The following is a 26,253-nucleotide window of genomic DNA, read 5'->3' as shown; positions in this document are numbered from 1 at the left end:
ATCCTGTCCCATTTGCTGTTATATTCTTTAATTATTTCCTTCTCTAATGAAGATTGTAAAATACTATAAATAAAACTTTTCTTTTATTGGAACCCTATGTATCCTTTGAAAATCTTTAAAATTATATGGTTTTGTAGTTAAAGGGTCCAACAAATGGTTAATAGAAATTATTTTTTTGCTTTTCCAGAGTTGGAATACCTTACATTGTAATCCAGGTAAACACCTAGGATTACCTAATAAGGGAAGCTGTTTTGAAACCATAAAGCTACCTCCCATGGATTTCATCATAGTTCTCCAAGCTAAGAGTATATCCTTTAGCAAGGGATGAGAGTAAATCCTAATTCCTAATTCTTTATTTGATGCATGCAAAATAAAAAGAAGAGAAAAGGGGCACAAATTGTTTCATCTATGCTACAGTTAGTAAAGTTATCTGTTTGAGCTATCCAATCTATCGGGAATCTTAACAAAGTTGCACGATTGTACATTCTAATATTAGGGAGTGCCAGTCCTCCCTTGGCAAAAGGAAGATATAGTTTGTCTAGCCTAACTCCGGGTTTCTTTCTCCACCAGAGGAAGTATCTCAGAGCTTTTGTAAACTTAATAGAATCTTGTGGTTTTATTGCCAAAGGCAGCATCCTAAGGGGATACAAGATTCTTGGCAGAATAAACATTTTAAAAGCTGCCACCCTACCTGAAAGGGATAGCAGCATATTAACCCAATTTTCTAATCTATCTGCATTATTTTGAAGGGTTGAAGATATATTTAGACTGTACCAATTAGATGGATTTGCCGTCAAATAAATCCCCAAGTATTTTAAAGTTTTGGTTTCTATGAAAGAGTATAGTTGTTCTGACATTGTTTTTATAACCATAAGATCTGAGACTTGGAATAGTTTATTTTCTATCCTGAAACTCTACCATAATCTTCCAATATATTTATAATTTTGCTAACTTGTTTTTCCGGTGAAGTTATACACATCAATAGGTTGTCTGCAAAAAGTGAGATCTTAAATTTCTCCTTGCCTATTTTAGATCCCAACTCTCTAAATCTCTTAGCTAGTGGTTCCAAAATTAGGTAAAAAAGAAGGGGTGACATCGGACAACCTTGTCTAGTGCCTCTACCTAAGGAAAAAGAAGATGACATATAATTTTTAACCAAATTGTGGCACTAGAACCTGAGTATACATTGGAAACCAGTTTTAAGAAGTTCCCCTTCAGGCCAAATCTCATTAAAGTTTCAAACATAAAGCTCCACTCCACTCTGTCGAAGGTTTTCTCTGCATCCAAAGATAGCAGGAAGGTCTCCGGCAGAGCCGAGGGATCTTTCCCCCACTGTATTGACAGATTACTTGCAGAATCTTCCTAATGTTCAATTCTGGAGTTCTCCCTATAACAAAACCCGCTTGATCTAAATGGAGGAGTTTTGGCAAAATTGGTTTAAGTCTGTAAGCCATGATTTTCATGAAAATCTTGTAATCAATGTTTAAGAGTGATATGGGTCTATATGAGGATACCTGTGTAAGATATTTATCTTCCTTTGGCAACAATATAATATTGTCTGATTTAAATTGGGATGATATCTTTTTGTTATAAGAGTAATACTGATCATACAATTCTTTTAGGTCATAAGTCATCTCATCTTTCAAAAGCCAATAAAATTCAAGTGGTAGACCATCTGGTCCCGGGGCTTTATCCTTTCTCTTAATTTTCATAGTATTAATAATATCTTGTTCAGATATGGGCGCATTTAATGCCTTCACATCTTCTGCAGAAATCTCAGGCAATTTTATATTTTCCCAAAACTCCTGAATATCACATCTCTTTGGATTTTGAGAAGTATATAGGGTTATGAAATAATTTTGGAAGAGCGTAGTTATTTCTTCTATTTTGTTTGTAATTCCCCCCCCCCCCCCCCCGTTAATTGTCACTATAGGGTTTTTCTTTTTGGTTTTATTGAACAGACTTGCTAAATATTTCCCCACCTTGTTTCCAAATCTCTCGAATTGCATTTTTTATCTATTTGAGTTTTTATCTATTTACTTTCCTGCCAGACTTAGTAAAAAGTGATCTCTAGCTTTTTTAATTTTGTAATAATTATGTCTATTTTCCTTAGACGGATGTTTTCTAAGACAAGTATATGCTGCAGAAAGGGAATCCGCTAGTTTTATATTTTTTCAATGTTACCTTCTTTCTTTAGTTTAATTAAATAAGACATAACTTTTGCCTTCATTGTTACTTTAGCCGCCTCCCAATAAATTATCATATTATTTTTATATTCTATAATATTAAGCTTATACTCGTTCCATTTTTGTCTAAAAAATTCAGCAAGCCTTGACGACTTGGCCAGGTAACTAGGGAAGAAGAAAGCATTGTAATTGGCTTTGTGTGGCTTGCTTAAAGTTAAGGTAACTGGGGAATGGTCCGAAAGAAAGTAAATTTGAAGTTATTTGGATTTAAGAGTCTCCATGCATCAACTAGTTTATAATTAGTAGAGAATGCTGAAAATACCCTATTTTCATAATTTAGCTTGGACTTCCGTATCTTAATTGTCATTTTTTCTTGAAGATTTTTACTGTCTAAGAAAGAATTTGGTGTTACATTATAATCCCCCATAATTATCACTTTGCCATCTGGGAATTTATCTAAAACCCTATGTATTTTCTTCCAAAACTTCCAGTCAGTTTTATTAGGCCCATAAATGTTCCCTATTATATATTCCTTGCCCTCAAGATTAATGTGTATAAATACGTTTTTGTCTATTATTTTATTTTTTATTTCATATTTTTATTTTTTATTTAGCAAAATTGCTACCCCTCTTGCTGCTTTGGTGTAGGAAGAACTAATAAACTTCCCAATCCATTTTACCCTAATTTTGAGTGTTCTAATTCCGAAAGGTGAGTTTCCTGTAGGCCCATAATATTCATTTTTTTCTTGCTCAAGTAATTTAAGATAGCTTTGCATTTAATCGGGGAATGGATTCCTCCCACATTCCATGAAAGGAATTTAACCATTAGTTAGCTAAGAGGATATAGATCCATAATTCTAGTAAGCAAGAGGGGCTGTAGAAAGAAGGTGGGGGAAAAAAAGAAATCCCACAAAAATAAAGACAAAAACACACCCTAAACAATGAAATAAACAAATCCATAAATATACCATTCCTAAACACTTTTTGTCATAATCCATTCTCCTATCTACTTCCAGACATATAAAACTGACTTCCCTTTCACGAGAGTAGAGAAAAAAAAGAAAACACATGTTATACATATGTTTAACCACGTGTTCCAAACATGAAACTAATAGTGGTGGTGCTTTTTCCATATTAGAAATTTCCCCAATTATCTATTAACATTTTCATTGAGTGTGACCTACTGCTTTACTTAGTATGCCCTTATTGATACACTTTTCTATAGGACCCCACCTTAACTGTTTACCTTCTCCTATCAAAACTGCAAAATATCCCCAAATATTCTATTTATATTATGAATATCCTAAACCCCAATTATCATCAACATTTAATTGAGAAAGGAAAAAAAAATAGTAGTAACACCACATTTCATGCACATATTTAAACCTATAAACCAAGCGAAAACTCTACTAATGACAGTGCTTTTTCCATAACAATAATTCTGTCCCAATTATCTATTAACATTTACATCAAATATAGCCCCCTACTTTACTAAATATAACCTTAGTATCAGGCTTCTCCATAAATCCACACCTTAAATATTTGCCTTCTCCTAACCTACCTAAACATTGTACACTAGTGTTCTTTTAGTGCTTTTTCATTGTGGTTAACTTAAACCCCTATCCATTCCAACATAAAAAAAGAGAAAAATCACATGGAGTAAGAACAGTGCTACATTATTTTTTACATTATGTTTACTCCAACAAGACATATAACCAAGTGAACTCCAATGACATTTCTGTGCCTCAGGTTGTGCAACTATAACCTCACTAGGGATTAAAGATACATCACATTACATGCAAATAATCCGGGCAAAGTGATAGTACTTTTTCCATAACAATAATTCTGCCCCAATTATCTATTAACATTTACATTAAATATAACCTACTACTTTACTTTAGTGCTTTTTCATTCTCAATTTCAACATTTAATAGTGAGAAAAAAAAACCAAGAAAACAAAACACTTGTTTTTATCGTAGTGTACATTCTGATAATTATACTCCAGTGACACCTGTGGGATTCTTTGGAGTGAGAGAAAAAAATAATAATCCAATCAACCCAATAATTTAAGTAATAATTTTATCATTGTCTAAAAAACTATGTGCTTGTTCAGGAGTTTCAAAAACAAAAAAGTCATTGCCAGATTTAATTCTTAGTTTAGCTGGGCATAGCAATGAGAAAAACTTTCCCTCTTTCTCTAGTTGTGTACAGATACTCGAAAAGAGTCTCCTTTTAGACGCAGTCTCATATGAAAAGTCCTGGAATAACAGTAACCTTCAATTGTTGTAAGTTAGTTGTTACATTCTTCTGAAAGCTCTTATTATCTCCATTTTGGCTTGGAAGTTTAAGTATTTCACAATAACCGGTCTTGATCTGTTTGATCTCAGATCAGATACATCCAGCACTCTCCCTGTTCTGTGCGCTCTTTCCACTGCAAATTTAGATCTTGCTCCTTCCAATTTCAGTAGTGAGGGTAGAATTTCTTCAGAGAACTGTATCAGGCTTTCTGCTTTAACTTCTTCAGGGAGGCCTATTATCCTCAGATTATTACGCCTGCTTCTGTCCTCCAATTCTTCTAGTTTGGCCGTTAATTTAATACTTTGTTTTAAAATCAGATCATATTTGGGGTCATTGGCATTCTGTTTATCTTTACAATCCGATACCCTTTGCTACAACTCAGTGAGCCTACTGAGTTGAAGCAAACTCAGTAGGCTCACTTTTTTATTTCCTCCATTATAGTTTTATATTGATCTCCTCTATTTTGGGAAATATAAGAGCTGAGATTTGGGTTGCTATGTTGTTAGCCTCACTTGTTTCTTCCACTTTATTTTCCAACAGTGAACTCCCAGAGGTATTTATATTTTTAGGATTTTTCCTTTCTCCTGGTTTATACTTGGGGGACATTTTCTGATATTTTAGGTATTTGTCCATCCGGACTTCACATAACAAATTCCTTTTATTATTGGCCTTCTCTCCTCCCTCTCCTATATCTTATACTTTCAAAGCATTCAGGGGTTAAGTACATCTTAAACTTTTTTCAGAACAGCAATGTCTTCCTGCCCTGTCGTTGCGCTTAGTTAGTACTTTACAGAGCTCCCAAAAAGGCCATAACATGTATAGGTTAGAGGGTGTGTATAAAATAAGAACTTCAGAGGTTTTATCTCCAATCTCTTCTGCACATAAATCTAATGCCCACAGTTCTTTTAAAAAGTCCAGTACACCAGTACAGATAATAGTTAAGTCAGCTTGAGAGCAGCTTCACTTTCACAATATGCAAGAGTAAGAAACACACCTTTAGCTTTCTTTAGGGCTGCGTTTCCTCTGTATCTTCTTGCACTGCCGTTATACTTGGTTCCTTTATCTGTGCTTTGCAAACTCCCGGGGGGGCCAGGACTCATCTGCTGTAACCCCTTGGTGGGGTTTTTCTCAGGCTGGCTCACTATCTGCTAAGAGCCTATGCCATCTCTTTGTGCCGCGTTGCTAAAGGGACATCCAATCCATCTCACTAATCGTCACCGTTTGGTTGTCTGTGGCAGCTACAATGCCTGGGTGAAGTCACCTTCTAGCTGAGCGTGGTTCTGTGGTCCAAAATCCAACCGCTGCATACTTCACCTCCCTTCTGATGCACGCTGCTCTCCTCCATACGTGACGCAGAGATGTCACAACTCAGCACCTCCCCCCCCTTGTATCTGATGTGACTTGCACATATCACTGATACTCTGCAGCAGGTACTTCAGTCAAACATTTATATCAGACACTGCTAGTTCATGTGTTTCATTCAGATAACATTGTGCTCACTCCCGTGGAGTTATTTATGAGTCAGAACTGATTGGCTAAAATGCATGTCTGTCAAAAGAACTGAGATGAGTGGGCAGTCTGCAGAGGCTTAGGTACAAGGTACAGAGGTAAAAAGTATTTTAATATAACAGTGCTGGTTGTGCAAAACTTAGGAATGTGTGATAAAGTGATTATCTATCTTTTTAAACAATAACGCCTAGATTACGAGTTCTGCGTTAGCTTTAAAAAGCAGCGTTAAGGGGTCCTAATGCTGCTTTTTAAAGCCCGCTGGTATTACGAGTCAGGCAGGTACAGGTGTACCGCTCACTTTTCATCTGCGACTTTTGGCTACCGCAAATCCCCTTACGTCAATTGCGTATCCTATCTTTTTAATAGGATTTGGCTAATGCCGGTATTACAAGTCTTGGAGAAAGTGAGCGGTACAGCCTCTACCTCCAAGACTCCTACCACATTAAAAAGTCAGTAGTTAAGAGTTTTATGGGCTAATGCCAGAACATAAAGCTCTTAACTACAGTGCTACAAAGTACACCCATAAACTACCTATGAACCCCTAAACCGAGGCCCCCCCACATCACAAACACTATAATAAAATTATTTAACCCCTAATCTGCCGACCGGACATCGCCGCCACCTACATTATACCTATGAACCCCTGATCTGCTGCCCCTAACATTGCCGACACCTACATAATATTTATTAACCCCTAATCTGCCTTCCCCAACGTCGCCGCCACCTACCTACACTTATTAACCCCTAATCTGCCGACCGGACATCGCTGCCACTATAATAAATGTATTAACCCCTAAACCGCCGCAATCCCGCCTCGCAAACACTATAATACATTTTATTAACCACTAATCTGCCCCCCCAACGTCGCCGCCACCTACCTACAATTATTAACCCCTAATCTCCCGCCCCCAACGTTGCTGCTACTATAATAAAGTTATTAACCCCTAAACCTAAGTCTAACCCTAACCCTAAATAAAACGAAATAAAATTACTATAATTAAATAAATTAATCCTATTTAAAACTAAATACTTACCTATAAAATAAACCATAAGATAGCTACAATATAACTAATAGTTACAGTGTAGCTATTTTAGGATTTATATTTATTTTGCAGGCAACTTAGTATTTATTTTAACTAGGTAGAATAGCTATTAAATAGTTAATAACTATTTAATAGTTACCTAGTTAAAATAATTACAAAATTACCTGTGAAATAAATCCTAACCTAAGTTACAAATACACCTAACACTACACTATCAATAAATTAATTAAATAAATTAACTACAATTATCTAAACTAAAATACAATTAAACTAAACTATAGTACAAAAAAACCCACTAAATTACAAAAAATAAAAAAAATTACAAGAAGTTTAATCTAATTACACCTAATCTAAGCCCCCTAATAAAATAAAAAAGCCCCCCAAAATAATAAAATTCCCTACCCTATACTAAAACCCAATCCCCCCTTAAAAAAACCTAACACTAACTCCCTGAAGATCACCCTACCTTGAGCCGTGTTCACCCAGCTGGGCCGAATTCTTCATCCAATCCGGGCAATGTGGTCCTCCATCCGGCAGAAGTCTTAATCCAAGCGTGCCAGAAGAGGTCCTCCATCCGGCAGAAGTCTTCATCCAAGCGGGGCAGAAGAGGTCCTCCATCCGGCAGAAGTCTTCATCCATCCGCGGCGTCATCTTCAAGACCTCCGACGCGGAACATCCTCCTCGGCCGACGGACTAACGACGAATGAAGGTTCCTTTAAATGACGTCATCCAAGATGGCGTCCCTCGAATTCCGATTGGCTGATAGGATTCTATCAGCCTAGTTAAAATAATTACAAAATTACCTGTAAAATAAATCCTAACCTAAGTTACAAATACACCTAACACTACACTATCAATAAATTAATTAAATAAATTAACTACAATTATCTAAACTAAAATACAATTAAATAAACTAAACTATAGTACAAAACCCCCCCACTAAATTACAAAAAATAAAAAAAATTACAAGAAGTTTAATCTAATTACACCTAATCTAAGCCCCCTAATAAAATAAAAAAGCCCCCCAAAATAATCAGCCAATTATTTAATCAGCCAATCGGATTGAAATTCAATCCGATTGGCTGATTGGATCAGCCAATAGAATTGACCTCGCATTCTATTGGCTGATCCAATCAGCCAATCGGATTGAACTTCAATCCGATTGGCTGATTAAATCAACCAATCGGATTTTTCCTACCTTAATTCCGATTGGCTGATAGAATCCTGTCAGCCAATCGGAATTCAAGGGACGCCATCTTCATTCGTTGTTAGTCCGTCGGCCGAGGAGTATGTTCCGTGTCGGAGGTCTTGAAGATGGAGCCGCGGATGGATGAAAACTTCTGCCGGATGGAGGACCTCTTCTGGCCCGCTTGGATGAAGACTTCTGCCAGATGGAGGACCTCTTCTGGCCCGCTTGGATGAAGACTTCTGCTGGATGGAGGACCACATCGCCCGGATTGGATGAAGAATTCGGCCCGGCTGGGTGAACACGGCTCAAGGTAGGGTGATCTTCAGGGGGTTAGTGTTAGGTTTTTTTAAGGGGGGATCGGGTGGGTTTTAGAGTAGGGGTGTGTGGGTGGTGGGTTTTAATGTTGGGGGGGTCTTGTATTTTTTTTTACAGGTAAAAGAGCTGATTACTTTGGGGCAATGCCCCGCAAAAAGCCCTTTTAAGGGCTGGTAAAAGAGCTGATTACTTTTGTAATTTAGTATAGGGTAGGGAATTTTATTATTTTGGGGGGCTTTTTTATTTTATTAGGGGGCTTAGATTAGGTGTAATTAGATTAAACTTCTTGTAATATATTTTTTTTTTTGTAATTTAGTGTGTTTTTTTGTACTATAGTTTAGTTTATTTAATTGTATTTTAGTTTAGATAATTGTAGTTAATTTATTTAATTAATTTATTGATAGTGTAGTGTTAGGTGTATTTGTAACTTAGGTAAGGATTTATTTTACAGGTAATTTTGTAATTATTTTAACTAGGTAGCTATTAAATAGTTATTAACTATTTAATAGCTATTGTATCTAGTTAAAATAAATACAAAGTTGCCTGTAAAATAAATATAAATCCTAAAATAGCTACAATGTAACTATTAGGGTGTTAGGGTTAGGGTTAGACTTAGGTTTAGGGGTTAATAACTTTATTATAGTAGCGGCGACGTTGGGGGCTGGAGAATAGGGGTTAATAATTGTAGGTAGGTGGCGGCGACGTTGGGGGGGCAGATTAGGGGTTAATAAAAATTATTATAGTGTTTGCGAGGCGGGATTGCGGCGGTTTAGGGGTTAATACATTTATTATAGTGGCGGAGATGTCCGGTCGGCAGATTAGGGGTTAATAAGTGTAGGTAGGTGGCGGCGACATTGGGTGCGGCAGATTAGGGGTTAATAAATATAATATAGGTGTCAGCGATGTTAGGGGCAGCAGATTAGGGGTTTATAGGTATAATGTAGGTGGCGGCGGTGTCCGGAGCAGCAGATTAGGGGTTAATAGTATAATGCAGGTGGCGACGATGTTGGGGGCGGCAGATTAGGGGTTAATAAGTGTAAGATTAGGGGTGTTTAGACTCGGGGTTCATGTTAGGGTGTTATGTGTAGACTTAGAAAGTGTTTCCCCATAGGAAACAATGGGGCTGCGTTAAGAGCTGAACGCTGCTTTTTTGCAGGTGTTAGGTTTTTTTTTCAGCCAGCTCAGCCCCATTGTATCCTATGGGGAAATCGTGCACGAGCACGTTTTGCCAACTTACCACTACCGTAAGCAACGCTGGTATTACAGGTAGAAGTGGAGCTAAATTATGCTCAACGCTCACTTTTCTGAGGCTAACGCAGCCATTCAGAAAACTTGTAATACCAGCGTTGTTTAAAGTGAGCGCTGGAAAAAAAAAGGAGCGTTAGCCCCGCAAGTTTTTACCGACAAAACTCGTAATCTAGGCGTAAGAATTTTGGAGTAGACTGTCCCTTTAAATTTAAGGCTTTATGTTTACAATGTATTGTAGTTTGTAAAGCAAAAGGAAATGCATTTTGTTTTGTAATTTCAGGGGACATCACTTGGAAGCTGGAAAGCAGAAAAAACCTCTATTGGATTCAACAGATATCAGGCTGCAACTAGCACATGCACCAGGCTTCACCAATGTCATTTCACCTGGACAACAGGTCAGAATGTGCAATGTCTTTTTCCAATGGTAAAAAACTGTCCGAATTGACCATACACACCCTGACATGATAAATATATAGAACATTCCAGTCTCTAATTGGCTACTTACATGGAATATACCTGCTCTGACTCCTTACATTTTAGGGATATTTCATTCTTGCACACTTAAAGAGGGTAGGTTTTTTTTCAAGGAGTTGTTACGGGTAAAGTAAGAAATCCAGGTAATCCTAGGATTACCCGGGTAAAATGGACATTTACCCAAGCAGCTGTGGGTAAAGCCCGAAGTAATGTAATTCCCCCATCTCACTATTTATTTTGCCTCCGCCTGGGGGTTCAATGAAGGCACCCGTTGAATCTCTGGCATCCACCCCAAGGGAACCTTGGGGAATGAGGTTTACAAGGGGGGCTTTGCCCCCCTTGAATTCTCCAGGCGGAGGCAAAAAAGATAGTTAAGATCGGGGAATTACAGTGCATGCTATATATGTTTGATGCGGTGACTCCGCACTCTGAGGGGATTTATGATCATACATCGGGCTTTACCCACAGCCACTTGGGTAATGTCCGTTTTACCCAGGTAATCCTAGGATTACCCAATATCTGACAAAGTAATGTTACATAGTTGCATTTCTTTTATTTCTATTTTAAATATGTAATTTTAAGTAATTTATATAGCTTTAATTCACAACATTTTTATATTTTATTATATAATAAATAAGCTTTTACAATAAATGTACATTTAATGTCATAGTTTACAAAACTACCATGAATAATTGTTACTGGTAAAAATGGCAAATTCATGATTAGTTTATGTTTTACAAAAAACAGTATTGTCACATATTAGTTGTTTACTTCTAAGTATCATTAAAGGGATATAAAGGTCAAAACATAAAGGGCCATAATACCCAAATGTTTAAACACTTGAAAGTGATGCGGTATAGCTGTAAAAAGCTGACTAGAAAATATCACCTGAACATCTCTATGTAAAAAAGAAAGATATTTTACCTCAAAAGTTCCTCAGTAGCCACATCCCATTGTAAAGGATTTCTAAGCAGCATATTAGTATGTTTGTCCTGGGACAGTTTAGGGGATGAGCCTCGTGCACTCTCATATTATTTCCCTATTCAGGTTAAAGGAAGCTTACTTTGAAATCTCATGAGATCACAGTAAAGGAGTTCATGACCTCAGCACTGCTGATGCTGATTGGCTGCTGTTCATTTCTTCATTATTATTTTTTTTACCTGCAGCTGAGCAGTAACTGAGTATAACTTTTTACACAGAACTTACTCTGCTGAGCTGAGAAGATTGTGAGGTAAAATATCTTCCTTTTTTACATAGAGATGCTCAGGTGATATTTTCCTGTCACCTTTTTACAGCTATACTGCATCAGTTTTAAGTGATTTAGCATATTAGTATTATGTTCCTTTAAATGTGCCTGGTACATTTCAATTTGAAATAGAAGCATTTTTGCAATATACTTTTGCTAATGAAAGTAAAATTGCTTCTATTTCAAATTGAAATGCTCTTAGGCACATTTAAATTTGGACCTTTCTATCCCTTTAAAGGGGCAGTAAACTAACAAACCAATGTTATATAATTCTGCACATAGTGTGAAGGGGCAGGACATTAAACAGTCTGATGGTCGGACACGAAAAGTGCTACAGGATTGGATCTTGAGGGACATTGATTTCAACAAATCAATGTAGAGTTTTGAACAACAACACAATTTTCCTATTAAAAGCATGGTTGAGTAAGTACTCTCCCAATGGATATGGTGGTATAGTATAGTTAGGAGGGTAAGCGTCAATAGATAGAAAAGTAAAGGCGGAGGCTGCTGTGCTATGCAAAGGAAGCAGCTGATCATTTGAAAAGTAGATCCCAACACAAAAAGTGTGGGCACCCCTGCATTAAAGGATTGCAGAGAATTTTTATTTAAAAAATCATTTTTCCAGAACACCGCTCCTTGCTCTACTCAGCGGGTCTGGTTTTTCCTCAGCGCATCGAGGAAACACTGTCTAGTCACAGCGTGCCCGGCCGTGCCATTAAACTGAATGTAGCTTTCTCCTGCTACTAGACCAGAGAGGGAGCTAGCTACATTCAGTTTAATGGCGCGACCGGGCACGTTGTCACTAGACAGTTTTGCCGCGATGTGCTGAAGAAAAAGCAGACCCGCTCAGTAGAGCAAGGAGCGGCATTCTGGAAAAATTTACTTTTAAATAAAAATTCTCTGCATTCCTTTAATGTATAAATCTGCCACTAAGATAATACTTTGTGGGAGCATCTGGCGTCTTCCATGATTGTGCAATCAATGATCTGATCCCATTAAGACCTATCTGGAGGAGAAGAGATTTGATTTTACAGGGGAGTTTGGGAAGCTCATTCAGTAATGCTATTCTCTGGTTTAATTTTAAAGTTTTCCCCTAAGAATGACTGAAAATGTATCTCTGCCTCTCTCCATATTAATAGGACGAATTTTGATACAGTGCCACCACATGTGTAATAAACTGCAGTGTTCCCCACACCCCTCCAGCAGTTACGAGATGATCCTGGGTAAATGGTATTTAGTCTGGTTGGAATGAGGTACCAACGGAGTAGGATTTTATAATTCATTCCAAGAATCTGTGGGGAAGATGAAGATTTTTTTGGTGAATTGAAAAATTCTGTCCCAATCCTTCTGTTCCAATTGAACACCAAGATCATTCATCCACTTGGCTGTATAGGGTGGTAATTGCGTTTTGTGGTGTAATAATTTGCGAGATAGTGATAATGGATTTTGTATTATGGTGCCTTTGTTGCATAAGCTTTCAAAGGGTATGAGAGGTCGTAGCAGGTCTTTTTTATGGGGTGATGTCTAAATAAAGTGTTGTAGTTGTGCATGCTTTAAGCATCCTGTAAATCTTCCGTCTGCTAGGTGTTCAAGTTTATTTCTGTCTAGTAGTTTCCCTCCCTCTGTGAATCGGCATAAGGGGATTGTATAGCACCATCGGTTAATCTTCTAAACCCTTTGTCTAGTCCCCCTACCATTTCAGTGTTCAGTGCTATGGGGAATAATGGAGATCTACTCAATGTTATATGTGGTTTGGAAGTTATTATTGTGTCCCAACTTTTGAAGAAATGCTTATGAATATTTAAGTGTTGACATTGTGGGGGTCTCAACTCATTGGGAACCCAACACAATGCATGTGCATATGGAGCTTTGAGGATGTGAGAGTCTATTGAGACCCATGCTTTATAGTCCCCTGATCCATGCCAAGCTAGCACTCTTTGAAGTGTCACCGTATTATAGTAATCTTTTTGGTAGTCACAGTCCTTGAGTCGTGGGTCTATAGAGGGTATTTCTATTGATTCTGGGATTACATTTTCCCCACACAAAAGAGTTTATATGGCCTTGTAAGTGTTTGAGAAACCAGTTAGGTAAATGGATAGGCAAAGCCTGTAGGACATAAAGAATTTTAGGAAGGGTTGTAATTTTTTGGATTGTATGTGGCCCCACCATGAGAGGGGCTTGTTTGCCCAGTACATTAGTTCTCTATGAGTGTTGTTTAATAATGAATTGTATTTTTTCTCGAAGAGTGTTGTGGTGAGGGGAGAGAGGTGTATCCCTAAGTATTTAAGTGATTCTGTTTGTAAGCGTAGTGGGCATATATCTGAGAGGGTTTGAAATTCAGCCGGCGAAAGAAAGGGATATATTTAGAATTTCGGATTTTGATTTATTTACTAGGAAGTTGGAGTATTGGCCAAATTTGTCTAATTCTTGCATAATTGCCGAAATGGATGTAAATGGGGTGGAAACTGAAAATAAAACATCAGCAGCATACATAGTTTTGAATACGTAATTTTGAGATGCCTTTGATGTATTTGTTTATACGGATGTGAGAGGCTAGGACTTCCATAGTTAAGATAAATAAAATGGGGGATAGGGGACATCCTTGGCGGGTGCCATTTTGTATAGGAAAGGGGTTTGATAACATGGCATTAGCTTTGACTGTGGCACTTGGTTGGGAATAAAGGCTGAAGATCCAGGTGATTATTTTAGGGCCAAATCCAAACGATTTTAGTGTGGCTGTGAGGAACTGCCAGTTTGTTCTATCAAATGCTTTTTCAGCATCTGTTGCAATTAATACAGATTTTATGTTATGGAATTTGGCATATGCTATTAATGTTAGAGCTCTAATCGTGCTTCGCGACGTGGGACAAAACCCACTTGATCCGTGTGTATAATGTAATTTAGAACAGTGTTCATGCGTTTTGATAATATCTTACCAAAAACTTTGATGTCCGTGTTTAGCAATGAAATTGGTCTATAACTGCCAGGATCGTCTTGAGGTTTGTTGGGTTTTAATATTACAGAAATGTGAACTGATAACATATTTGCAGAGAATTTTGAGGAGTCATCTCTGGATCGAAAAGGGGTTAAGAGGTGAGGAGCTAATAGGTCTTTGAAGGTTTTATAGTAAGACTTGGTAAAGCCATCAGGGCCGAGACTTTTGCCTGCTGGGAGATTTGATATGGCTGTTTGTATTTCAGCTAGGGATAATGGTTTATCAAAGTCGTTTGCCTGTGTTGGTGTTAGTTTATTTAAGCCTGCTGCATCTAAGTATTGTTGTATTTGTTGGTGTGGTTCGGAGAGGTTTGGGTCTATAGGTTGTATAGCTGTTTGTAGAAGTCCCTAAGGTGGTTGGCTATTCCACTACTATCATATATGCAGGTGCCATCCTGTATTTTGAGTCTATAGATATGTGCAAGGGTCGATTTGGCTTTCAGAGCTCTGGCTAAGAAGTAGCCCGTCCTCTTACCTTCATAAAAGAAGGTTTTCCTAAGCAGAAAGGCTTTCCTTTGAGCTTCTTTGAGGAGAATAGAGTTAAGCTCCTTTCTAATGGTTGTGAGTGAGACTAAGAGTTTGGTATCTGTTGGGGTGTTTTTATGTTTCAGTTCTAACTGGTGTAGTCGGGCTGTCAAAGCATTCATTTTAGAGTTATGTGTTTTTTGAGATGGGCTTTCTGTTTGATAAATTCACCACGGAGGACTGCCTTATGAGCTTCCCAAATTGTAAGAGGTGAGGAGTCAGGAGTGTTTTTAAACTAAAAGTATTCTTTGATGGAGGTAGTTAGTGTCTGTAGAGTGTGTGTAACGAGGGGGGTGATGGAGCAGGAAGTCCTCCATCCTGATGAAGGGGTTTACCGGGGAGTCTTGCCATTTCATTTCTATTGTGAGCATAGAGTGGTCAGACCGTTGGTTTTATGTCTGAGCCAGTGGTTAGTGACAGACTGGATTGGTCTATATATATATATATGTAGTCAATCCTAGAATACATGGACCTTGGGTGTGAAAAGAACGTGTATTTCCATTGTTTAGGGTGCAGAATCCTCCATACATCTATTAATCCTAGGTGTTTGAAGCAATTGTATACTGTGTTTGGGGGTCGGGATGAGGATCGTTGGTTTAAGGATGAGGAGTCTAATATAGGGTCCATAGTGACATTTAGGTTCCCCCTAGTATTAATGTACCTTTTCGTGTCTCTTCCTTTAAAAAATAGTTCCCGGACCCGGACTCTCAATTGGAGTTGTGGAGCTCCATCCCAAAGGTGGATGGCGCTATCTCCATGCTTGCTAAACGCACTACTAACCCGCTTGAGGATAGCTCATCTTTTAAAGAGCCCATGGATAAGAAAATAGAAACTCTGTTAAGAAAGATGTTTCAACATACAGGATATTTCTTTCAACCGGCAGCGGCTGTTGCTGCAATTGCTGGAGTGGCTACCTACTGGTGCAACTCTTTATCTGAGTTGATCAAGGCGGAGGGTCCCCTCGACTTGATCCAGGAAAAAATTAAGGCCTTAAGGGTGGCTAATTCTTTTATTTGTGATTATTTGCTTGAATGTCAAGGCTTCAGGTTTTCTGTTCAAGCCCGTAGGGCACTCTGGCTGAAGTCCTGCTCTGCGGACATGACTTCGAAGTCAAGACTTCTTTCCCTCCCATGTAAGGGAAAGATTCTATTTGGTCCAGGCCTGGACTCAATTATCTCCACGGTTACTGGAGGCAAAGGTGCCTTTTTCCGCAGGATAAGAAGAACAAACCTAAAGAACAAGGTCCTAATTTTCGTTCCTTTCGTTAGGATAAATCCCAACGGCAGCAGCCCTCCGCAAAGCCTGAGCAATCCAAGGGACTTGGAAGCCGGCTCAGTCCTGGAATAGATCCAAGCAGAACAAGAAGCCCGCCAAGGCAAAGTCGGCATGAAGGGGTGGCCCCCTATCCGGCTCTGGATTGCGTAGGGGGCAGAGTGTTGCTCTTTTCGGACGCTTGGTTTGGGGACGTACAAGACCTGTGGGTCCTGGAGGTCATCGCTGAGGGATACAGGATAGGTTTCAAGTCTCATCCACCCAGGGGCAGATTCCTCTTGTCAAACCTATCTTCAAGGCTAGAAAAGAGAGAAGCCTTTCTGGGGTGCTGGGAGTCATTGTCCTCGTACCTCTTACAGAAAGAGGTCTGGGATACTATTCAAACCTTTTTGTGGTCCCAAAGAAGGAGGGAACTTTCCTCCCGATTCTGGACCTAAAGTGCTTAAACAAGTTCCTATCTGTCCCCTCATTCAAGATGGAGACACTAAGGTCCATCCTTCCCTTAGTTCAGGAAGGACAGTTCATGACCACAATAGATCTGAAGGATGCTTACCTTCACGTTCCAATACACAAGGAACACTTCAAGTTCCTAAGATTTGCGTTCCTGGACCAGCACTTCCAGTTTATTGCACTTCCGTTTGGTCTAGCTACTGCTCCAAGAGTTTTTACGAAGGTTCTAGGGGTTTTGCTTGCAGTGGCCAGAACCAGAGGTATAGCAGTAGCGCCATACTTAGACGATATTCTGGTTCAAGCACCATCCTGTCGTCAGGCAAAGGACCATTCGAAAGCCCTTCTATCTCTTCTTCGATCTCATGGATGGAAGATAAACTTAGAAAAGAGTTCTCTTATTCCCAGCACCAGGGTGGAATTCCTAGTTACTATAATAGACTTCATATCCATGAGCATATTTCTTGCAGACCAGAGACGTTACAAGCTAACTTCCGATTGTCTTGCCCTCCAGACCTCCTTAAGGCCCTCTGTGGCTCGGTGTATGGAGGTGATTGGTCTCATGGTGTCCAGCATGGACATCATTCCTTTTGCCAGATTCCATCTCAGACCACGTCAGCTGTGCATGCTGAGACAGTGGAACGGCGATTATTCGGATCTGTCTCAACAGATTTCTCTGGACAACCAGTCGAGAGAATCGCTCTCCTGGTGGCTCTGTCCAGATCACCTGTCCCAAGGGACATCCTTCTTGAGACCATCCTGGGAGATTGTGACTACGGACGCAAGTCTCTCAGGATGGGGAGCTGTTTGGGGTGCCAGGAAGGCACAGGGCCTGTGGACTCGACAGGAATTGCTCCTCCCGATCAACATTTTGGAACGATCTTCAATGCTCTGAAGGCTTGGCCTCTTCTGGGTTCGTCCCCGTTTATCATATTCCAATCAGACAACATAACCTCGGTGGCTTACATCAACCATCAGGGGGGGAACGAGGAGCTCCTTAGCAATGAGGGAAGTATAACAGCATAGAAAAGGGAGTAGAAACCCCACAATACAGAGTTTCTAAAAGTCTAGGCAAAATCAGCACAACTGTCTAATAAAAAAGCACACTAGAGATTCATTAAGTCAAAAATAGAAAATGTTTAATAATAAAAATTGTAATCATACATCCAATCATTCACATCACATTCATACAGGGGATCCCATAGTAGCGCATGTAAAGACACACTGGCCGAGAGTTAGTCTGGTGCACCAGAAATCAAAGGATTAAGTGTCACTTAAAGTAAATGCATATTATTTGTAATCCAAATATTTTGCAGCATCTATCAGCGGATCCCTTGCCTGATTCAATCTACCCCAGAAGATGACACTTGTAAGGGAGGAGCGGCCGCGTGAAATAAACAGGTATCTATGTGAACTGTTATCCATAAGTAACTCGGCTTGTTAGCACGGTATACCTGTGAAAAAGACGCGGAGATGTACAGCTCCCCCTTTAAATAAGCTCTAACGTATTACATTAGTGTGACGAACAGGGGTATAGATTTGATTCGCCTGGCTTTGAGAATATTTGGAGACAATTTCCCTTCCTTTGGATTACAAATAATATGCATTTACTTTAAATGACACTTAATCCTTTGATTTCTGGTGCACCAGACTAACTCTCGGCCAGTGTGTCTTTACATGCGCTACTATGGGATCCCCTGTATGAATGTGATGTGAATGATTGGATGTATGATTACAATTTTTATTATTAAACGTTTTCTATTTTTGACTTAATGAATCTCTAGTGTGCTTTTTTATTAGACAGTTGTGCTGATTTTGCCTAGACTTTTAGAAACTCCGTATTGTGGGGTTTCTACTCCCTTTTCTATGCTGTTGTATATCCATTTTTCTAGGAAGCACCTGTATACTTTTGTATTGTTTATTAGAGTGCTACTCGCCTGCTTGTTGTTGTTAATGAGGGAAGTATCTCGGATTCGGAGTGGGCGGTGTGGACAACTGGGAAGCGGATTTCCTCAGCAGACAATTCTTTCATCCGGGGAAATGGTCTCTCTATCCCGAGGTGTTTGCGGAGATTTGCAACAGATGGGGGACACTGGAGATAGATCTCATGGCGTTCCGGCTCAATTCCAAGCTACCCAGATATGGATCCTCAGACGGAGCTAACAGATGCATTAGCAGTGCCTTGGAGGTTCAATCCTATTTACATTTTTCCACCGTTACCACTTCTCCCTCATTTAGTGGCCCGCATCAAGCAGGAGCAGGCATCAGTAATATTGATTGCTCCATCGTGGCCGTGAAGGATGTGGTTCGCGGATCTGGTGGGGTTCCTCATCTCCTCCGTGGAAGTTACCTTGTCGCAGGGATCTGCTGGAACAGGGTCCTTTTGTTCATCAAAATCTAGATTCTCTGAGGCTGATTGCGTGGAGATTGAACGCTTAGTCTTAGCCAAAAGAGGTTTTTCTGAGAGGGTTATTGACACTCTCATTCAGGCTTGTAAGCCTGTTACTCATCGCATCTATCATAAGATGTGGAGAGCTTACTTATTCTGGTGTGAAGAGCGTGGTTTCGCCTGGCATAAGGTCAAGGCTGCCAGGATTCTTTCCTTTCTCCAGGAAGGTCTGGAGAAAGGCCTTTCTGCCAGTTCCCTGAGGGGACAGATTTCGGCTCTTTCTGATTTGCTGCACAAGAGGCTCGCGGAGCTCCCTGATGTGCAATCCTTCATTAAGGCTCTGATCAGGATCAGACCTGTGTTTAGATCTAATGCTCCACCTTGGAGTTTGAATCTTGTTCTTAAATTTTTGCAACGGGCTCCATGTGAGCCCATGCATTCAGTTTACATTAAGTTGTCCTGGAAGGTTCTTTTTCTATTGGCTATTGCGTCGGCATGCACGGTTTCTGAAATGGCTGCCTTGCAATGTGAGCCTCCTTATCTGGTGTTCCACACTGATAAGGCTGTTTTACCTACCTGCTTGGGCTTTCTTCCTAAGGTGGTGTCTAATCATAACGTCAATCAGGAGATTGTGGTTCCTTCCTTATGTCCTAATCCTTCTTCTTCGAAGGAAGTTAACTTCATAATCTGGATGTGGTTCGAGCTTTGAAGTTTTATCTTCAAGCTACTAAGGATTTTAGACAAACTTCTTCCTTGTTTGTTATCTACTCTGGGAAGCGTATGGGTCTGAAGGCCTCTTTTTGGTTGAGGAGTGTTATACACTTAGCTTAGGAGTCAGCAGGACTTAGACCTCCTCAAAGGATTACGGCTCATTCCACTAAAGTGGTTGCTTCCTCTTGGGCCTTTAAGAACAAGGCCTTTATGGATCAGATTTGTAAGGCGGCTACCTGGTCTTTCTTACATACTTTTTCAAAGTTCTACAAATTTGACGTTTTTGCTTCGGCGGAAGCAGCTTTTGGGAGAAAGGTTTTGCAGGCTGTGCCCTCAGATTAGGGTCCGCTTTTCTTTTACCCCTCTCGTTATCATTCAGTGTCCTCTGGAGCTTGGGTATAGTTTTCCCAACAGTAAGGAATGATGCGGTGGACTCTCCTCATATTAAGAAGGAAAACATAAATTATGCTTACCTGATAATTTCATTTCCTTCTGTATGAGGAGAGTCCACGGCCCCCGCACATATACTCCGATGGGCGAACCAAAATTTGTTTTTCTCTTCCGGCACCATTTATACCCTGATATTTCTCCTACTGTTCCTTGTTCCCTTGGCAGAATGAGATATGAAGGAAGTATGGGGAGTATTTAAGTCTTTGGCTGGGGTGTCTTTGCTTCCTCCTGGTGGCCACGTTCAGTAAAGAATGATGCCATGGACTTTTGGCTGGGGTGTCTTTGCCTCCTCCTGGTGGCCAGGTTCAGTAAAAAATGATGCCATGGACTCTCCTCATACAGAAGGAAATTAAATTATCAGGTAAGCATAATTTATGTTTTTGTAGGGCATTGCCCTAAGTTAAACAGCTCTTTTACATTCAAAAAATTAAAAAGTCCCCCTATCAGTAAAACTCCCCACCCAACAAACCCCCCAAAATAAAAAACTTAAGTCTAAAAAAACCTAAGCTACCCAATTGCCCCTAAAGGGGCATTTGTATGGACATTGCCCTTAAAAGGGCATTCTATTTTACTGCCCATTAAAATAAAAAAGCCCTAATCTAAAAAAAATACCCACCCAAAAAAAAAAAAAAAAAAGTCTAAACCTCCTGGTGGCCACGTTCAGTAAAGAATGATGCTGTGGACTCTCCTCATACAGAAGGAAATTAAATTATCAGGTAAGGCTTCGTTGAGGATTTCGGCCCGGTTGGATGAAGACTGCTCCCGGTAAGGTGATCTTCAAGGGGTTAGTGTTATTTTTTTTTAAGGGGGTATTGGGTGGGTTATAGAGTAGGGTTGGTTGTGTGGGTGGTAGGTTTTAATGTTGGGGGGGGGATTTGTAATTTTTTTTACAGGTAAAAGAGCTGATTACTTTGGGGCAATGCCCCGCAAAAGGCCCTTTTAAGGGCTATTTGTAATTTATTGTAGGGTAGGGCTTTTTTTATTTTCGGGGGGCTTTTTTATTTTGTTAGGGGGATTAGATTAGGTGTAATTAGTTTAAAAATCTTGTAATTTGTTTATTATTTTGTGTAATTTAGTGTTTGTTTTTTTGTACTTTAGATAATTTTATTTAATTGTATTTAATTTAGGGAAATAGTTTAATTATAGTGTAGTGTTGGGTGTAATTGTAACTTAGGTTAGGTTTTATTTTACAGGTAACTTTGTATTTATTTTAGCTAGGTAGTTATTAAATAATTAATAACTATTTAATAACTATTCTACCTAGTTAAAATAAATACAAACTTGCCTGTAAAATAAAAATAAATCCTAAGCTAGCTACAATGTAACTATTAGTTATATTGTAGCTAGCTTAGGGTTTATTTTATAGGTAAGTATTTAGTTTTAAATAGGAATTATTTAGTTAATAATAGGAATTTTTATTTAGATTTATTTTAATTATATTTAAGTTAGGGGGTGTTAGGGTTAGACTTAGGTTTAGGGGTTAATAAATTTAGTATAGTGGCGGCGACGTTGGGGGCGGCAGATTAGGGGTTAATAAATGTAGGTAGGTGGAGGCGATGTTAGGGCTGGCAGATTAGGGGTTAATAATATTTAACTAATGTTTGCGAGGCGGAAGTGCGGTGGTTTAGGGGTTAATATGTTTATTATAGTGGCGGCGACGTTGGGGGCGGCAGATTAGGGGTTAATAAGTGTAGGTAGGTAGCGGCGGCGGCGACATTGGGGCAGCAGAGTAGGGGTTAATAAATATAATGTAGGGTTTGGCGATGTTGAAGGCAGCAGATTAGGGGTTCATAAGTGGTTTAGGGGTGTTTAGACTCAGGGTTCATGTTAGGGTGTTAGGTGTAGACATAAATTTTATTTCCCCATAGGAATCAATGGGACTGCGTTAAGGAGCTTTACGCTGCTTTTTTGCAGGTGTTAGACTTTTTTTCAGCCGGCTCTCCCCGTTGATCCCTATGGGGAAATTGTGCACGAGCACGTTACACCAGCTCACCGCTAACGTAAGCAGCGCTGGTATTGGAGTGCGGTAATGAACAAAATTTTGCTCAACGCTCACTTTTTGTCTGGTTTGTAAAAACCTGTAATACCATCGCTGTCTGTAAGTGAGCGGTGAGCATAAACTGCTCGTTAGCACCGCACAGCCTCTAACGCAAAACTCGTAATCTAGGTGTTAGATTTTGATGGTAGAAAACCCAGAGGCCTGCCTCTTCTCTTCATATTGATTCTCTGGGTGGTCTTATGAGTATCCCATGAATTATTGAACTGCCTTTCTGTATTTGCTCCACTACTTCTGTCTGACATTTTCTCCATGTATCAACCACTCATAAAGAAATGTTCCACACGTATTAAAGAGACAGGAAATACCACAATTTAAGACCAACATAGTGCCAAGTTTGAGTAAAAAAAGTCACAAAAAGTAACAAAAGTCTCTTTTAGCACCGAGCTGGTGCTTGCGTACATTCTGTTTTTTGTGTTCAAGTAGGCAGCCAATAGACACTAAGCAGAGTGTGCTTCCGTGACTCTGCATTAGTGTGAAAGAACTGTCAGTGAAGACCAGAAGAGGATGAAGTCATCCACTAAGAGAAATGAGCAATTTCTGCTTTTGTAAGTTTAAAAAACTTCTCATCACCTCTGCTGTTTTACATATTCTCACTGCTTACAAATGTTATGTGGCTAAACATGTTTCCTGACTTACATTGTAAACTACAGAGGTGATGATTAGTTATGTTTTTAAAACTTACAAAAGCAGAGCAGAAATTGTTCATTTCTCTTAGTGGATGATTTCACTCGTTCCTGCTCTTCATCAGTGGCAGACAGCCTTCTAAGATACCAATGCAGAGAAGTGGAATCATGTGCTGCTTAGTGTCTGTAGGCTGGATGTACTGCCTACTTAATCACAATTAGAAAAAATGCTCAGATCAAGGGGCGGACATAATTTACACAAACATCAACTTAAGTGCTGAAAGACTCTTTAGTCCTATTTTTTAAAAGAAAGGCCAGTAGCTATATGCTTTTATTTGTTGTTTTTTCTTAAACTTTGCAATATGTTTGTTTTTACTGTCCGTTTAAATCCAATATATTTGAGGGGTTCTATTGTTTCACCACTATCCCTTCTCTGCTTCTCAGCCCTGTCCGACCGTGGAGATTGACAGCTCCTGCCCACGCATGATTGGCTGTGCGCAGGCAGGCGGCGGGGTTCCATGCAAGCACAAAGGCTCGCTTGTGTGCAATGGTTAATGCGGCCAAAGGAGAAGCCGGGCTGACAGGGGTGGATATGTCCGCCCCTGTCCGCCAGTGTTAGAGCCCTTAGAGTCACATACAAAATCATTTATAGCTAGCTGTAATGGCCACAATCAATGGAGATGATATGTATTCTCACCAGGGTGAAGGGTAAAAATTGTGATTCCTCCCATGCTCTCTATATGACCAAAAAGCAAATTCTGTAACCTAATAAATGCTGTAATTTAAGCGTCTGGTTTAGGCAATCTGAAGCATTTTGAAAACTTAGATAAGAGATTTAGCTATTTTGACCTTTTGCACAAATGCAAAAGGTGTTTAAAGGGATACTGTAGTACAAAAATGTCATATAATCAGACGTGTTCTACCTTGGTGCTTTAGAGGTTTTGGAACTCTATTGCCCATTATGCTCAAACACTGAGCATCAGCTGGCTGAGCATCATGGGAAATGTAGTTCCAAAACCTCTGGAGCAGCAAGCTTCTGCACCCCTGAATTAGAGCATGTCATTTTAATATGACAGACCCTGCAAGTCTATGCATATAAAATGGTTAAACACATAGTTAAAATACCATTTGGGATCTGAAGAGAACGGCTGGTCCTGAGCGGACACAGATGAACCCATAGACTTACAGAGTCTTAGTGCTTACAGTAAATGCTTTAACAAATTGAAGCATGTAGATTTTGCACTACAATGTCCCTTTAAAATGTTCTACCCTATTTTATTTTTTAGACAATATGTCATTTTTATCAGCTGTCATCTGTAGCTCTGTAGTTTATTCCCTCTTGAGAGTGTGATCTCCACCACAGCACAACATATTCAATATGAGCTCTAGCCTCTAGCTAGTGATCCTCTGGCATAAATATTTCACTTCTTCTGCCATACAATATCTCTTCTTCTGCTGGCTTGTATCAAATAAACCTATCATTCTTTTAGTGGAGCTGCTTTCACCTCGCAGAGCCTCTTGAGAATACCTGCTCCCCTCAGCTTTCCAGCTTAAACCCTGTGATACCTGCTTAAAAATACATATTCGGTGGCAGCACATGCACCTAATTTCTTATCTAAAAGTAAGTGCTGCTTTGCCAGCTGTTCCTTTTGCCTGGCGCACTTATAGTAAGCAGAGTTGCTATTAACTGGTTTCAGCTCCAGCTGGGTAAGTACCACCTTTTATTTCCTACCTTCTATCCTTCAAACAATGTAAACCTTATTTTACAAAATAAAAACCTAAAATATGTTTATTATGTGTGATCATTTAGATCAGTGCAGCCAAGTCTAATGGCTTTAAATAATAATCTTACAATATTTTGGAAACCTGTAAAAAAAAACAACAGATATTACGGTAATACAAAATGCTATCATTTTACACCAATTCACAATACTAATTATTACAGCTTTGACATAATACACCTAAAAGTGAGACATAAGAAAATGACTTACCGCACTTAAAGGGACAGTCAAGTCCCAAAAAAACTTTCATGATTCACATAGGGCATGTAATTTTTTTTTTTTTTAATTATTCTTTATTAACCAACAGTAAGAGAAGAAATAAATGATATTGTACAATAGCATAGTCTTGACTTGTTTCAAGATCAAAGAGATAAATAAAGAAAACAAATAGCAAAAAATAAAAAAATTCATCCACCTCTCTAGAAATTTAAAGGATTTCAACCTGGAGGTATAGAGGAAAACCAAATAGTCAAAATATATTGAATGATCTTTAGCCCTCCATATTCTCCTGGAGGAATTTATATTTTGTCAAAAGATCAAGGCTAAAAAGTACCCTATTACTTTGTACCATTTTCTGTCGGGATTTTCTAGTTTTATATAGAGAAGAAAAAAGAAGGAAAAAAAGAGAGAAAAAAAAAATAAAAAAAAATAAAAAAAAAAAAAAAAGGAATAAATAAAGAAAATGGAAAAAATAATAATTTTTAAATATCTCCACCTCTCGCTCAGCTCCCCCCATTCCCTCGGCTACCAAATGCCCAATAGCATTAAATCTGAGTTTTGAAAGGGAAAGATCATATATTCCTTTTCGTTTTCAGGGAGTGATTTAATATATACTATCCATTTGTTAAAAAATTTCCTTATATCATCGTCATTATTTATGTCTGTATCCTTTTGTTCTAGTAGGCATTGCTTTTTTAAGCAATTCTGGATTTCAGACACGCTGGGCACTGAGCGCATTTTCCATTTTTTGCAGATTAGATATCTAGTAGCTAAGATGGAAATAGATATTAATTTATCATTAGGGTGACCTTTAATCTGGTTGTCTTTACAAAATATAATTTGATGTGGGGTGAAAGTTACAGGAGGGATTTCCAACACCTTATTTAGCCAATATTCTAACTTGCACCAGGTTTTTCTCACTTTTGGACAAAACCAAAACATATGTTCTATATTGGCTGCTAAAAGTGAACATTTGGGGCATTTATCAAAACCTGAGTTGTAAACCCTGCGACCCATCTCCGGAGTGAAGTATGCCCTATGAAGAATTTTGAAATGCGCTTCCCGCCAAGTGGCTGAAAGAGTTATTTTTTTCACTTTACTTATGGATTGTTGGATTGTTTTTGAATCAACCCAATTCCATCCCGATAAAGAGGACCATGTTGCAGCAAGTCTTGCTAAGTTCTGATTACCCCTGTTAGTTCCTAGGAGGTGATAGCACACTGATATAGACATCCGATTCACAGTCATGAGAGTAAGCCAATTTTCGATTTTACCA

At 39.0% G+C, this 26,253-nt stretch overlaps 1 protein-coding gene across 1 annotated transcript in view; it reads left to right on the top strand.

Annotated features, from left to right (window-relative positions):
- Positions 1-26,253, top strand: part of IQCH (IQ motif containing H) — a 369,607-nt gene that overhangs the window by 5,208 nt on the left and 338,146 nt on the right. Inside the window, exon 4 of the mRNA XM_053719577.1 lies at positions 10,068-10,182. Within this exon, the coding sequence (XP_053575552.1) occupies positions 10,068-10,182 (115 nt within the window). The remainder of the gene's footprint in view (positions 1-10,067; positions 10,183-26,253) is intronic.

The sequence above is a fragment of the Bombina bombina genome, chromosome 6, assembly GCF_027579735.1.
Source record: "Bombina bombina isolate aBomBom1 chromosome 6, aBomBom1.pri, whole genome shotgun sequence".
In the NCBI taxonomy this organism is placed as follows: domain Eukaryota; kingdom Metazoa; phylum Chordata; class Amphibia; order Anura; family Bombinatoridae; genus Bombina; species Bombina bombina.
The sequence above is the reverse complement of the archived record's forward strand: the minus strand, read 5'-3'. Positions and strand labels throughout refer to the sequence as shown.